Source organism: Rattus norvegicus, chromosome 8 (assembly GCF_021556685.1).
Source record: "Rattus norvegicus strain SHRSP/BbbUtx chromosome 8, alternate assembly SHRSP_T2T, whole genome shotgun sequence".
NCBI classification, from domain to species: domain Eukaryota; kingdom Metazoa; phylum Chordata; class Mammalia; order Rodentia; family Muridae; genus Rattus; species Rattus norvegicus.
In genome coordinates this window covers 81057789-81070064 of record NC_141541.1, presented here as the reverse complement: position 1 = coordinate 81070064, position 12276 = coordinate 81057789, and the positions used below count along the sequence as shown (strand labels likewise).

Below are 12276 nucleotides of genomic sequence, written 5' to 3'. Positions count from 1 at the left end.
TTGAAACCCTAAAGCAATACACCTCCACCAGCAAGGCCACACCTCCTAATCCTTCCCAAACAGTTCTAACAACTGTGGATCAAAATATATGAGCTTATGGGGGACATATTCAAACCACCACTTGCTCTCTCTCTCTCTCTCTCTCTCTCTCTCTCTCTCTCTCTCTCTCTCTTTCCACACACACACACACACACACACACACACACACACACACACACACACACACATGCTCTGTGTGCAAGTTTAGGTGCACCACTTGCATTCAGGCATTCAGATATTAGAAAGCTACATTGGATCCTCTGAAACTGGGGTTACAGATATTTGTAAGCCACCATGTAGGTGCTGGGACCTATACCCAGGTCATCTGTAAAAGCATTAATCAGTCTTAAGACTGAGTCACCTTTCTAGCCTTTTTAGTGCCCTTGTTACTGGAGTTATTAGTTATTAGGCCTGTGTTTTGATGTGACACACACCTTTAGCCCCAGTACTTGGGAGGCAGAAGCAGGGAGGTTTCCTTGAGTTTGAGGCCAGTCTGGTCTGGTGCTCTCTCTCTCTCTCTCTCTCTCTCTCTCTCACACACACACACACACACATACTCTCTCTCTCTCTCTCTCTCTCTCTCTCTGTGTGTCAAAAAACAAAAAAACTTTTAGTTCAGTGAGAACAGGGATATATGAAGATATATTGTCCATACAGGGCAAAATATTGTTATAAGCATCTAAATCTACTGGAGACTTCTTAATGCCAGAGGTAGAGATTGGTCAAGGCTTTCCCCTCAGATGGCAGTTGAGTGATTTAAAGAAAAAATATTTTTTTCTCTTTGGAGAAATTAAGAAAAAGAAAAAAAAAGTCAGGGTCTTACACATCCCAGGCTACCTGGCCAAGTATCTTAAACTTCTGATATTCCTACCTCTACCTTTTTAAGTCTGGGAGTGTAGGTGTGCATCATCATTCAGTTTGGCTCCAACACAAGCTGCTAGATGCCCAGTTTTTGTTTTTAATCTGCACAGTCTGAGTAAGATTAGAGGCCAGAGAGTGTGCTTAATTCATGAAACAGCGAGTGTTTCTGTTTGTCAGGACGTGTTTTAAAAGATAAAGGTGGGCATGACAGTAAGAGGGAATTATGCGTGGATTTCTGCAGCACTCTGTCCAACCCCGTCTCAACTCGAAAAGATTTGAAGGAGCAGACTGCCCAGCCCTCAGCACCCCCAAAGGAGCTTGTATTTTGAGTTATGTCTTTTAAATCTATGGAAAATGGGAGATTATTGAGAACTATTTTTAATGGACACATACTCAAATATAGAGGAAAAACCAAATTTGAACCATGATGAACCTGCAAAATTTATTTGCAGATTAAAAAATTGCCATGATTTGAAGCAACAGTCTTCCCATTTTCTACCTATCTCCATCATGTCAACCTCCCTAGAGCATTTCAGAATACACCCAGGACACCTTGTATTCACCACATATATTTCAGTATACATCTACAAAAAAGATAGTTTTTTTAAAGATTTATTTTATTTTATATATGTGAGTACACTGTCGCTGTCTTCAGACACACCAGAAGAGGGCATCAGATTCTGTTACAGATGGTTGTGATCCACCATGTGGTTGCTGGGATTTGAACTCAGGACCTCTGGAAGAGCAGTCAGTGCTCTTAACCACTGAGCCATCTCTCCAGCCCCAAAAGATATTTTTTGAGGCAGGGTTTCTCTGTGTAGCCTTGGCTGTCCTGGAACTCACTGTGTAGATCAGCCTGACCACAAACTCAGAATGTTGTTATTAAAGGCAAGCAACACTACAGTTAACAGATGGTTATTATCTTACAACGTGCCCTTAGTACACACAATAATTACTCAGTATCTTTGAGTAACCAGTTTTTATTAAAATTTCCTAAATTATTCAGTTGTCTTCAGTTGTGAAACAGGGCCTCACTGTATAGCTTTGGCTGGACTGGAACTCACAGGTATGTATCTATCCTCCTCCTCCTCCTCCTCCCCCTCCCCCACTCCTTCTCTTCCTCATTTCAGGCATGTGGGTACACTGTTGCTGTCTTCAGACACATCAGGAGAGGGCATCGGATCCTCATTACACATGGTTGAGACCCATCATGTGGTTGCTATAAATTGAACTCAGGACCTCTGGAAGAGCAGCCAGTGCTCTTAACTGCTGAGCCATCTCTCCAGCCCAGAAATTTTTTTTTTCTTTTTCTTTTTTTCGGAGCTGGGGACCGAACCCAGGGCCTTGCGTTTGCTAGGCAAGCGCTCTACCACTGAGCTAAATCCCCAACCCCCAGAAATTTTTTCTTAAGAGATATTATTATTGACTTATTTTTGGGGGTATGGCTTGGCAGTTAAGAGTCCTTGCTGTTCTTGTAAAGGACCTAGGTTTGGTTCCTATCACTCACATTGTACCTCACAACCACCTGAACTCTAGTTCTAGGGGGACCCAATGATGCTCTCTTTTCATCTCTGTGCTCTCCTCATCTCTGTGGGCATTGCAATAATGTGGTCCACATTCACACATACAGGCAAGGCTCATACACATAAAGTTAAAACAAAAACAAAAACAAAAACTGAACAACCAGAAAAACGAATCACAGGTAAAATCTAAAAGTTAACAACGAAAAAGAAAAGTTGAAAGGCAGAAGACTGTAGAGAAATATCCCTTCACACAAGTCAATTCTATCCTAATTTTAAAACTAGAATGAAAAACTTCAAAGAGCTCCCAGCTCAAATTACTGTAGTGGGTAGTATGAGCAAGCACCTTATATACAGCACAGGATTCAGCACTGGGCTCCACCTAGTACTGTCCCTTTTGGTGCTCCCATCAATTCGTCTCTGGGAAACAATTTCCTCATCTGAAAATAATATTCTTTTAGGATAGCTATCATCAGGAAACGAGAACATATGCAAACTATTTAGTATAGGATCTACTGCAAAGAAATACTCTACAGGGGCTGGAGAGACGGCTCAGCAGTTAAGAACACTGACTGCTCTTCCAGAGGTCCTGAGTTCAATTCGCAGCAACCACATGGTGGCTCACAACCATCTGTAATGAGATCTGATGCCCTCTCCTGATGTGTCTGAAGACAGCAACAGTGTACTTATATAGTAGATAAAACTTAAAAAAAAAAAAAAAAGAAGAAATACTCTACACATGGCAGTAAGACCATCTCATAATGGATTTTATCTACAAAACTGTTCTCCCTTCTCTCCAAGAAAAAGTACTTCTAAGGGACAGTCTTTCTTGAAAAGTGAGTCTTTTTGTTTTCACTTCCTTCTCCAGTAAGATTAGTTACCCCAGAGTAGGTATACATTTAAAAACTTTATTATTCAATGAACAAACTTGTGATGTTATTTTAAAATTTCACTAACAGCAGTATAGTAACACATACTAGACACATTTAATAAAAAAAAATGTGGTCTACTGCAGTAATAGGAACTGGGACAATTTGTAGGCTTATAGAGAAGAGTGGATACCAGTTAACAATTTGTATCAGTGAACTTTTTCCCCCCCCTAAGACAGGGTTTCTCTGTGTAGCCCTGGCTCTCCTGGAACTTGCTCTGTTGATCAGGCTGGCATGGAACTCAGAGATCTATTTGTCTTTGCCTCCTGGCAAAGAGTGCTGGGATTAAAGGCGTGTGCCACCACCTCCTGGCTGAATCAGTGAATTTCTAAATGAAGTCTTAAGAACCTCTAGCTTTTTTGCCTTCTCTTTCCTTTTCTTCTACATACTGCAATTATATACAACTTTGTAATTAATTCTTTACTAGACTCTGTGCTTCTCAAAGGTGGGCTCAATATCTTAAAAGGCTGGAGAAATAAAGGTTCAGCAGTTAAGAACATGTATTGCTCTTACAAGAAGTCTGGAGTTCAGTTCCTAGTACCATGCTGGGCAGCCTGTAATTCCAGCTCCAGATCAAACACTCTTTTGGCTCCGTGGGTACCAGCAGACAGTGTACACACACACACACACACACACACACACACACACACACACACACACACACACACACACACAATCATAGGAAAATGTTTTTTTTTTTTAAAAAAACTCATTGATTTTACTCAGCTGTTGTTTTCATTTTGATCACTAATGGTCTCCCTTCCAAAGATGAAGTCCTTAAAACTTTTAGGTTATGAAACTTAAAATTATCATTCTTTTTGGTGTGTGTACATGTCCATCAGTGTGCCTGTGGAGTCAGAGATAACTGGAAGTCATTCTTTCCACCACATGGTTCCTGGTGACTGAACGTACTTAGGGGTAGGTATCATTACCCGTTGAGCCATCTCAATTGCTCCAGATGACCACGTGCCCCAGAAAGCAGGCCCCTCTCTCTTCCAACCATAAATGATGGACCAAGAATCTGACAAATTGGCATTTTAGGCTTTTGCTTGTCCAGTGAGGCGAGGAGGGTGTGAGATGCTGGAAGATTTTTCTCTGATAATGTTAGCCTCTTTGGGGCCACAGAAGCCAGAGACCTTGAAACCAAAGCTGGTGAGGAAAACAACTCACACACAGAAAGCCAGAACCTGTCCTTGCAGACAAACTGCTGCATGAACTCCTCGAACCTGCCTAGAGTTCATTTTCTAGGGATGAAGTCTCAATGTACTGCTCAAACTGGTTTCAACACCCTAGGCTGAAGAAATCTTCCTACCTCAGCCTCCCAGAAGTTGGGACTACAGGCACATGATACTACTTTTGACACCAATATTGTTACTAAGTGAGCAGTTAAGTTCCTGACAGCTTGAGGCATTTTTAAACTGTCAAATAAATAACACCCAGGTGGTTTTGCCTTGAGATTTACCTTTTTTAGAGTTACTTTCAAAGTGCTGTGGAATTCGGGTTTTTAGGTTCAGTCTGTGTAGGAGTCTTCCTGTACAGTTCATTCACATCTTTCTCAATCTCTTTGTGTGACTGCTTCTATCTGTCTAAACTTGGGGTTCAAACAAGGGGTGATAGCTGAGCTGTCAAAGATATACCAAGACCTAAATATACAGGAATGTAGACTGGTTTGACTGAGGACATGTCTATTATATGTTATAGTCTCAGATATTGGTTCTTGTTGATTCTGTATTAAAAGTGATCAAATTCCACCCTAGACTCTGGTTCCATGACTTTTAGCAGCTGAGGTTTCTAGTATCTCCTGCAAGGCCCATGCATGGCCTATGCCCTGGCTTACAATTTCCATAAATATGAACATATCTGGGGCTTGAAAATTTTCATTTTTGCATTCAATGCTCCTGAAATACAGCAACCTAGATAGTCCTCAATCTCACATCTGAATGCATTACCACGTGAAACAACAACGAAAAAGATGGTCTTTTGAATAAGCAGCTCTGTGCCACGCACCACTTACTGCAGATTTCAAGGAGGGACAGAGTTCCAGAGAAGAGAGACAGAGATAGCATTTCTTCTGGATCAGTAGCACATTTTGCCTTGCATCATTTTTATGTCCTCCCCCATTTCACCAGTTCAAGGAAAATACAGCATCATGTACATATTTATAAAATGGCAAATTGTCTATAAAAATACATCCAATAAATCATCTTAACATCCAGTCAGTATAATATAAAATGTTTTTAATTGTTCTTGAAAACATTTAAAAAACAATTTGAGCACTTTTAATAAAAAAAGAGAACTGAAATGCTACTGTGCGATGCTCAACTACTGTAATCTCAGCAGGTACAACAGACAACAAAGCACCAGGGTCTGACTCTGCACTAAAGGAAACACACGACAGGGCTTGCTTTTGTCACCTCTGGTGTAGTAAGCACGCTGTAGTACAAGACTGTTATCTGAACCTCAGATGCACTGCACAAAACACGCTCCTTCTTTCTCAGTTCAAAAGTCAGTGCTTATTGCAATTATATGCAAAATTATTTACTTCATGAAGTCTTATCATGATAAAACAGTATGCAAAATGTTTTAAACGTCAAAACAATGAAAAAAATCCCAAGAAAAGAACATAGTTAACAACTAAGCAGAATTAGTAAACATTAAAAGAAGCAAAATAACCTGTGAATAACTATGCTCACCTGGTTAACACAGAGCCAGTTTCAATACAGCCAAGAGGGGAAAAAAAGTGGTTACAGGATTACCTAGTACTGTACAAGATAAGTCAAGAACACTCATGCACATCTTGTGATCATGTATTAACATGGTGAAGCAAACTAAACTTAATTCTTCCTGCTGTAATATTCTCGTGTAAGAGAATAAGAAATAGAAATATCTCATTGAGATCAGTGCACATTGCTACATAAGACAATTTCATCTGTCACTTTGATGATATTTTGTCTTTTCATAATGAAACACATTTAAAAATTTTAATCTGTGGACTGTACTGGTTGCATTTATCCTAAGAGATGTGCCTACCACAGGTTCAACAAATTTAGTGCAATAATATGAACCCCAAAAAGTTTGCTGGACGAATTCAGCCAAATTTAAAGAGTTTGCTGCAATACTGTACAGGGGGCGAGGGGTAAAAATCCTCCAGTCTCTATACTTTTTTTTTTTTTATCAAAAAAAGATTTCCATTATTTTTATATTAGTAGGAAGCTAACAGTGTAAACAAGGGATTAGAATGGCCTCAGAGTCTCCTCTTCAGAGTATCTCACTGAGAAAGACTCCCATCATTTGTTACAAGAAATCACACAGTCTCCTTTGGGTATTACATACTTTGGTGTGCAGTAGTGCTGTATCTCAATGTACAGTGAAGAAATAACTAGTATCAAGAAAAAATCTAACAAATCATTAAATCAAATTAACAGCAAACACACACATATGCCAGTAACTAGGACATATCCATAGATAAACCTCTGAGCCAACTCTAGCACCATTGATTTATTAGAATATGTTAATACCCTACTTTCAAATCTGCTCAACAACGGACCCTTATTAAATTAACCCTTCTATCCTATTTGTTAAATATTCAGTTTGTCGTCTTCTGATTTATTTTTGAATTAAGGTAAAAGAAAAGCTTGGCTAGTCAGGAGAGTATAGTGAATGTTCTCATGTTATCTTTTAAGAACTTAGGGTTAACTTTAATATCTGAAAATTATCTTAAAACTCACTTAAATGGAGCTGCCTACTAGTTTTGTGTTAACATGAAATTCATAAATACTATTCATAAAACAAAATGGGAGCCACAGAGAAACACTTTAAAACAAATCCTGAGTGCTCTGCTTCGTCTGCAACTGTGTCCATCAGAATAAATAAGTGAAGCACGTAATGAATGCTCCTCTCTTCAAGTACTATCACATCCTCTTGGTTTATCAGATATGAAGATCCGAGGTGTCAGACCTCAGGGGAAGAAATGCTTTTTTGCTGGGCTTTTAATGTTATCTCTTTCATGCTTGGTGTTTTGATTCATGATAAAACTGTATTACTACGTTCAGAGAAGCAAAGAGTTAGTCAGCAAACTGAGGAGGAGGAAAGCTGATTACTAAAGGATACCATGGTGAAAAGCATTAAAAATAATTAATTCTTCAGTAGAATTTCAGTATGTACATGGAGCTGTGGTGAAGACACTAAAAAAAAAAAAAAGTCCTCTATTTTCCTTCTAACACTCCAATCTCAGCAAGCAAATAATAAAACATGAGACAATTTTCTAACATGCTTGTATTTCTTCTATTAAATCTTAATGTTGTGTGTGTGTAGGGGAGGGAAGAAGAGAGGAAGAGGGAAGATAGGAGGGAGGGAAAGGGGGAAAGTAGGGTGAGGGGGAGAGAGGGAGAGGCAGAGTGCATGAGCTTGAGAGCTCCATTTTAAAAGCCACCTTCTAAAACTGGACTAATGCAATGTCACAAATAAATGGCTACTGGTTTTCCTCTTAAACATTTTAGTGCAGCTTTTACTTTCCTTAAATTAAGTTTGTTTTCCGTTATTTTCCCCTACATAAGCCCTTCATTGTGGGAGTAAATGGTACCGAAGCCCCAGAAAGTCCTACAGAGATTTCTCATCCTACAGTAGCTTTATGTTTCAAGCTTAAATATCTATAATAACCTGAATATTATCCCTGTTTTAAGGAAGACTCTCTTGCCTACAGTTTACCTTAGCTATGATTTTATACCTAAAAGATAATGCCAACAACAAAACAGCCTACAACTAAAAATGGATGGTCTTTTAATTTCTGTGTAGATCAACTGATGAGTTAAAATGAACTTATACAAAATAAAAGACCCAGACTGCTCTCGTAAAAAGCTGGATTCTTTACTAGCAAATGTGATTAAATGGGAAACATTATAAAATTTCAAACCTAATACTTGCTCTACAGCCTACTGTCTTCAGAAACGTGTCCAGCACTGAGGCAAGTCTAACCATTTCCTACTGAAGAAACCACTTCTGCAGCAAACGCCTTTAAAATGTTACAATTAATAGTGTTTCTGCTGCGGGAGGCACTTCCATTAAGACAAATACAATACATATGTCTTTAGATACAGTGTGCTACATATTATATAAAACACAATTCATCCCAACATTTCAACAGTAGGATGGTCCTTGCTTTCTATCCATTCAAAACCTGATGAAGTCATAGAGTTCATTGACTCACTGCAAATCTGTTGAAACAGTGGGTCATTCTTTAATTCTTCCAGTGTGGCTTCATCATCCTGTCCCTGCTGACGACCTGGATCAAACAGTAGATTTGGGTCTAAGGTGTTCAAATCATTGATGCTGCCTGAGAGGTCAGAAGACAACCTGATGTCGCTAGGGAAATCAGATGCAGTGTTGGTGAGATCAGATGCTACCTGACCTCCCAGCTGCTGGCTGGTTTGCAGGTTGTCTCCACTCAACAGGTCTTTAACAGTGCTATTGAAATCTAACTGCTGTTCTCCAATTTCAGATTGTGCTTGATTATCTCCAGGAGAAAAACTGATCTGATCGGTGCTATTACTTTTGGTGAGGTAAGATGGTGTTTGGAATTCATAAACAGAAGTGCTGGAATCGATCATATTTTGTGAATTGGCACTAGGAAAAACAGGGGAAGTTTCCAAAATCTGAGTGAGATTCATCCGGGCTGTGTAATTGGAGGGCACGTTGTTCATTCCCAAACCTCTCACTGCATCATCATTGTCAGAATCGAGTTTACTCAACAAAACATTAGTGATTTTTTTACTGTTTGTTTGCTTCTGCAGAGCATTAGGGAAGGCTGTCTGCATCATGACTGTTAATGGAACTGACTGACTTCTTTGAGCTATGTTGTTGGCACATGCATCTGTGTGAACATTTGTGAAAACATGAACTTCTGGGGTCACTGGACTTCCAAAGGGGGTTACATTAGACCGTGGGATATTAGACACAGGATAGAGGGTGCTTCCACTAAGATTCCGTTGGCGATGGACAGCAGGGCTTACACTCCGGCACCTGAAGTTGCTGCTGGCAGATGAATTAGTTCCTTTATTATCAAGAGGAGCGGGGACTGCAAACCCTTCTTGCTTGTTGGTGTTTACAGTGGCACCTTGATGCTGCACAGGAGAGACGGGAGTCAAACGACCAAAATGAGTGTCATGGTGTCTGGACTGAGACTGATACGACTGTCCGGGCACAGCAAAAGCATGAGGTTTCCTGAAACGATCTTCTACTAGTTCCTGATAGCTTGGGAGAATGCCGTGACCAGAAACTGATGAGTTACCAACCCCACCATACCCATTATTCATCCATTCAAGCTTGGTTTTATCAGGGTGAGTGGCCATGGGTCTTTGCATTGGTTTTACAGGACTGCTTGAGACAATGCTGGCATCGTGATATGCCATACTGGAGCTTATTGGGGTGAATGCAAATGGATTCCTGCATTCAACAGGGCTTGGAGGGACGCTACTGCTGCAATTAGAATGAGGAGTACCAATGGGTGTGTGTCGGCTACTTCCTAAAGCACTATCCACAGGTGTTGTCTGGGCAAGCCTGGAACAAGGGCTCTCCCGTGACAGACTCTGAGACCCAGCAATCATTTCAGATGTTGGGGTTGGAGTTGGGGTCGGAGTTGGTGTAGGAGTGGGTGTGGGTGTAGGTGTGTGAATTGGAGTGCCATTGCTATGGATTGGATGATAGAAGTGAGAGCTGGAACCATGAGATGACATTGGAGCTCCTGGAGTTACTGACTGACTCTGAAGGGTCATTCCCAAGCAGTTACCATAAGAATGGGAGTTATTCATTGACATCTGCTGCTCCATAAGCACCAGCTCTTCCACAATGCTATCTTGTGTAAGTTCATCATCAAAAGGAAAGTAGCTTTCATTTGTCTGGGAAACAGAAGACTCAAACTCTTTCAGTTCCGACTGCAACGGTAACTGATCTGAAGACTGTGCTTGTATTTCATTCAGAGAAGATTCTGGTATCTGGCTATGGAGCTGCTGGCTGTATGTGTCCTGTGGCATCCCTTCTAATTCCCAAACAGACTTCTCTAAATCATGGATGTCAGGATGCTCAGGAATTGTCATCACACTAATGTCTTGCTGTTGCTCACAGCTGGCAGATATGAAGTCAGAATCCTTAGTAACTTGTTGCCATTCGTTACGATTAAAGCTGCCATCTGAGTTTGACTCACGGTCCAAAAGAAAGACACTCCCTTCAAGTTTTACTTTTACATCCGGAGACGATGATGGCGTTGTCTGCTGCTCCAGAGCTGATTCACTGGCGACAAGAGTAGGGTTCAAGGGCTGATCCTCTACAATGTGTGAGCTGACACTGAGTGACACCTTGTTAGGAGGCTGAGCACCTGCTGTTGAGCTTTCTGTTTTCCCTGAATGTGGAACCTTTTGGTCCTTTTTAACAGTGCCTGGTTTCTGACCTTCGGTAGTAACTGCAGAAAGCTGTTCTACAATTGGTTTCTTTACAGGAGGCACCTGAGACTCTTGCAGTGTAGCAGACAGTCGTTTTCTTGGACTTTTAGTGCATAATTTAGGGTCTTTATTTACTGAGTCACCATTAGATGGTGAGCTGGTGCTGGTGAAGGGTAAGTTCTGAGTAGCAACTGAGAGAGTAACAGTGCTTTGATTATTGCCTGCTGAGATGCCTGGCAGAGTTTCATTACAGCGACTTTTACACTTGGTCCTCTGGTCACAGACCTTAGTTGTTTTCACTTCTGTGACTCCTTCATTAGAAGGTTTTGATACTGTTCCATCTGTATTACTTTTCTGTCCCCAAAGGGCACTAGATGTGGCCAGAGGAGCTTTAGTCCCCTCAGCGTTCTCTTGGCACTGCAGAGGATGCTCATCTGATGAACCTTCTGGTTCCATTTTGACTTCCACAGCAGAGGTTCCCCCAGTGCTGCTGGCCCTGGACCCAGGGGACTGGAGAGAAACAACAGAACCATTCTTGATCTGAGGGATGCTCCTGGAGTCCTCTGTTGTTCCAGTAGCATTGCTGACGGAGGCAGAATGTTTAAGAGGCGCATTACTGTTACTGGGTGTGAGGGATATTGTTGTCATTTTCACCACATTTAGAGAACTCATGTGTGACGCAGGTACCACAGCAGTTTTGATGGGACTGCTGGTAAACAGCACAGTCGTAGGAGAGCGGATGGTGAGCGCACTGGTGTTTGCTGGCTTGGGTAAGATCTGAGGGTAGCGGTGCCTGGCAGAACGGTCCCCACCAGGACTGGCTGGGACGTTCTGAGGAGTCTTTGGTGTCTGTTTCACAGACTGCATGTGCTGAGTGACTACCTGCACGTTGAGGGGAAGAACCTTGCCATCAGAAGAGTTCATCGGACTGGGTGAAGTTACTAACTGCCTCGTCCGCTGGACCTGCAAAAAGGTAAAAAAATTACAAGTCCATTTTAGAAGTCTAGGAAACAACAGTACATCTGTATAGTATTAAAGGATTTATTAAGTGTTAATTAGAAAGAAAAAAGGTCGTTTTAATGTTAGAAGAGAGTTCTTTTCCTTTTTTTTTTTTTAAAGATTTATTTATTTCATGAGTACACTGCAGCTGTCTTCAGACACACCAGAAGAGGGCATCAGTTCTCATTACAGATGGTTGTGAGCCACCATGTGGTTGCTGGGATTTGAACTCAGGACCTCTGGAAGAACAGCCATTTCTCTTAACCACTGAGCCATCTCTCCAGCTCCCCTTTTCCTTTTTCTTTTAATTGTATATTTTCTTTATCTACATTTCAAATATCCCCCCCCTTCCCAGTTTCCCCTCTGGAAACCTCCAGCCCATTCCTCCATCCCCTGCCTCCACGAGGGTGCTCCCTTACCTACCTACCCACTCCCTCCTGCCTCCCTGCCCTGGCATTCCCCTACACTGGGGCATTGAGCTAGAAGTGAGTTTTT

The 12276-nt window shown here is 41.2% G+C and overlaps 1 protein-coding gene across 4 annotated transcripts in view; it reads right to left on the bottom strand.

The window, feature by feature from the left end:
• Window positions 1-5440: 5440 nt before the first annotated feature.
• Rfx7 (regulatory factor X, 7) overlaps window positions 5441-12276 on the bottom strand; it is an 85976-nt gene continuing 79140 nt past the window's right edge. For 3 of the 4 annotated variants that reach the window (XM_087562202.1, XM_087562200.1, XM_087562203.1), the window contains one exon: window positions 5570-11745. In XM_087562202.1, coding sequence (XP_087418328.1) covers window positions 8473-11745 — 3273 coding nt within the window. In that variant the 3' untranslated portion in view covers window positions 5570-8472. 4 annotated transcript variants of the gene reach the window in all.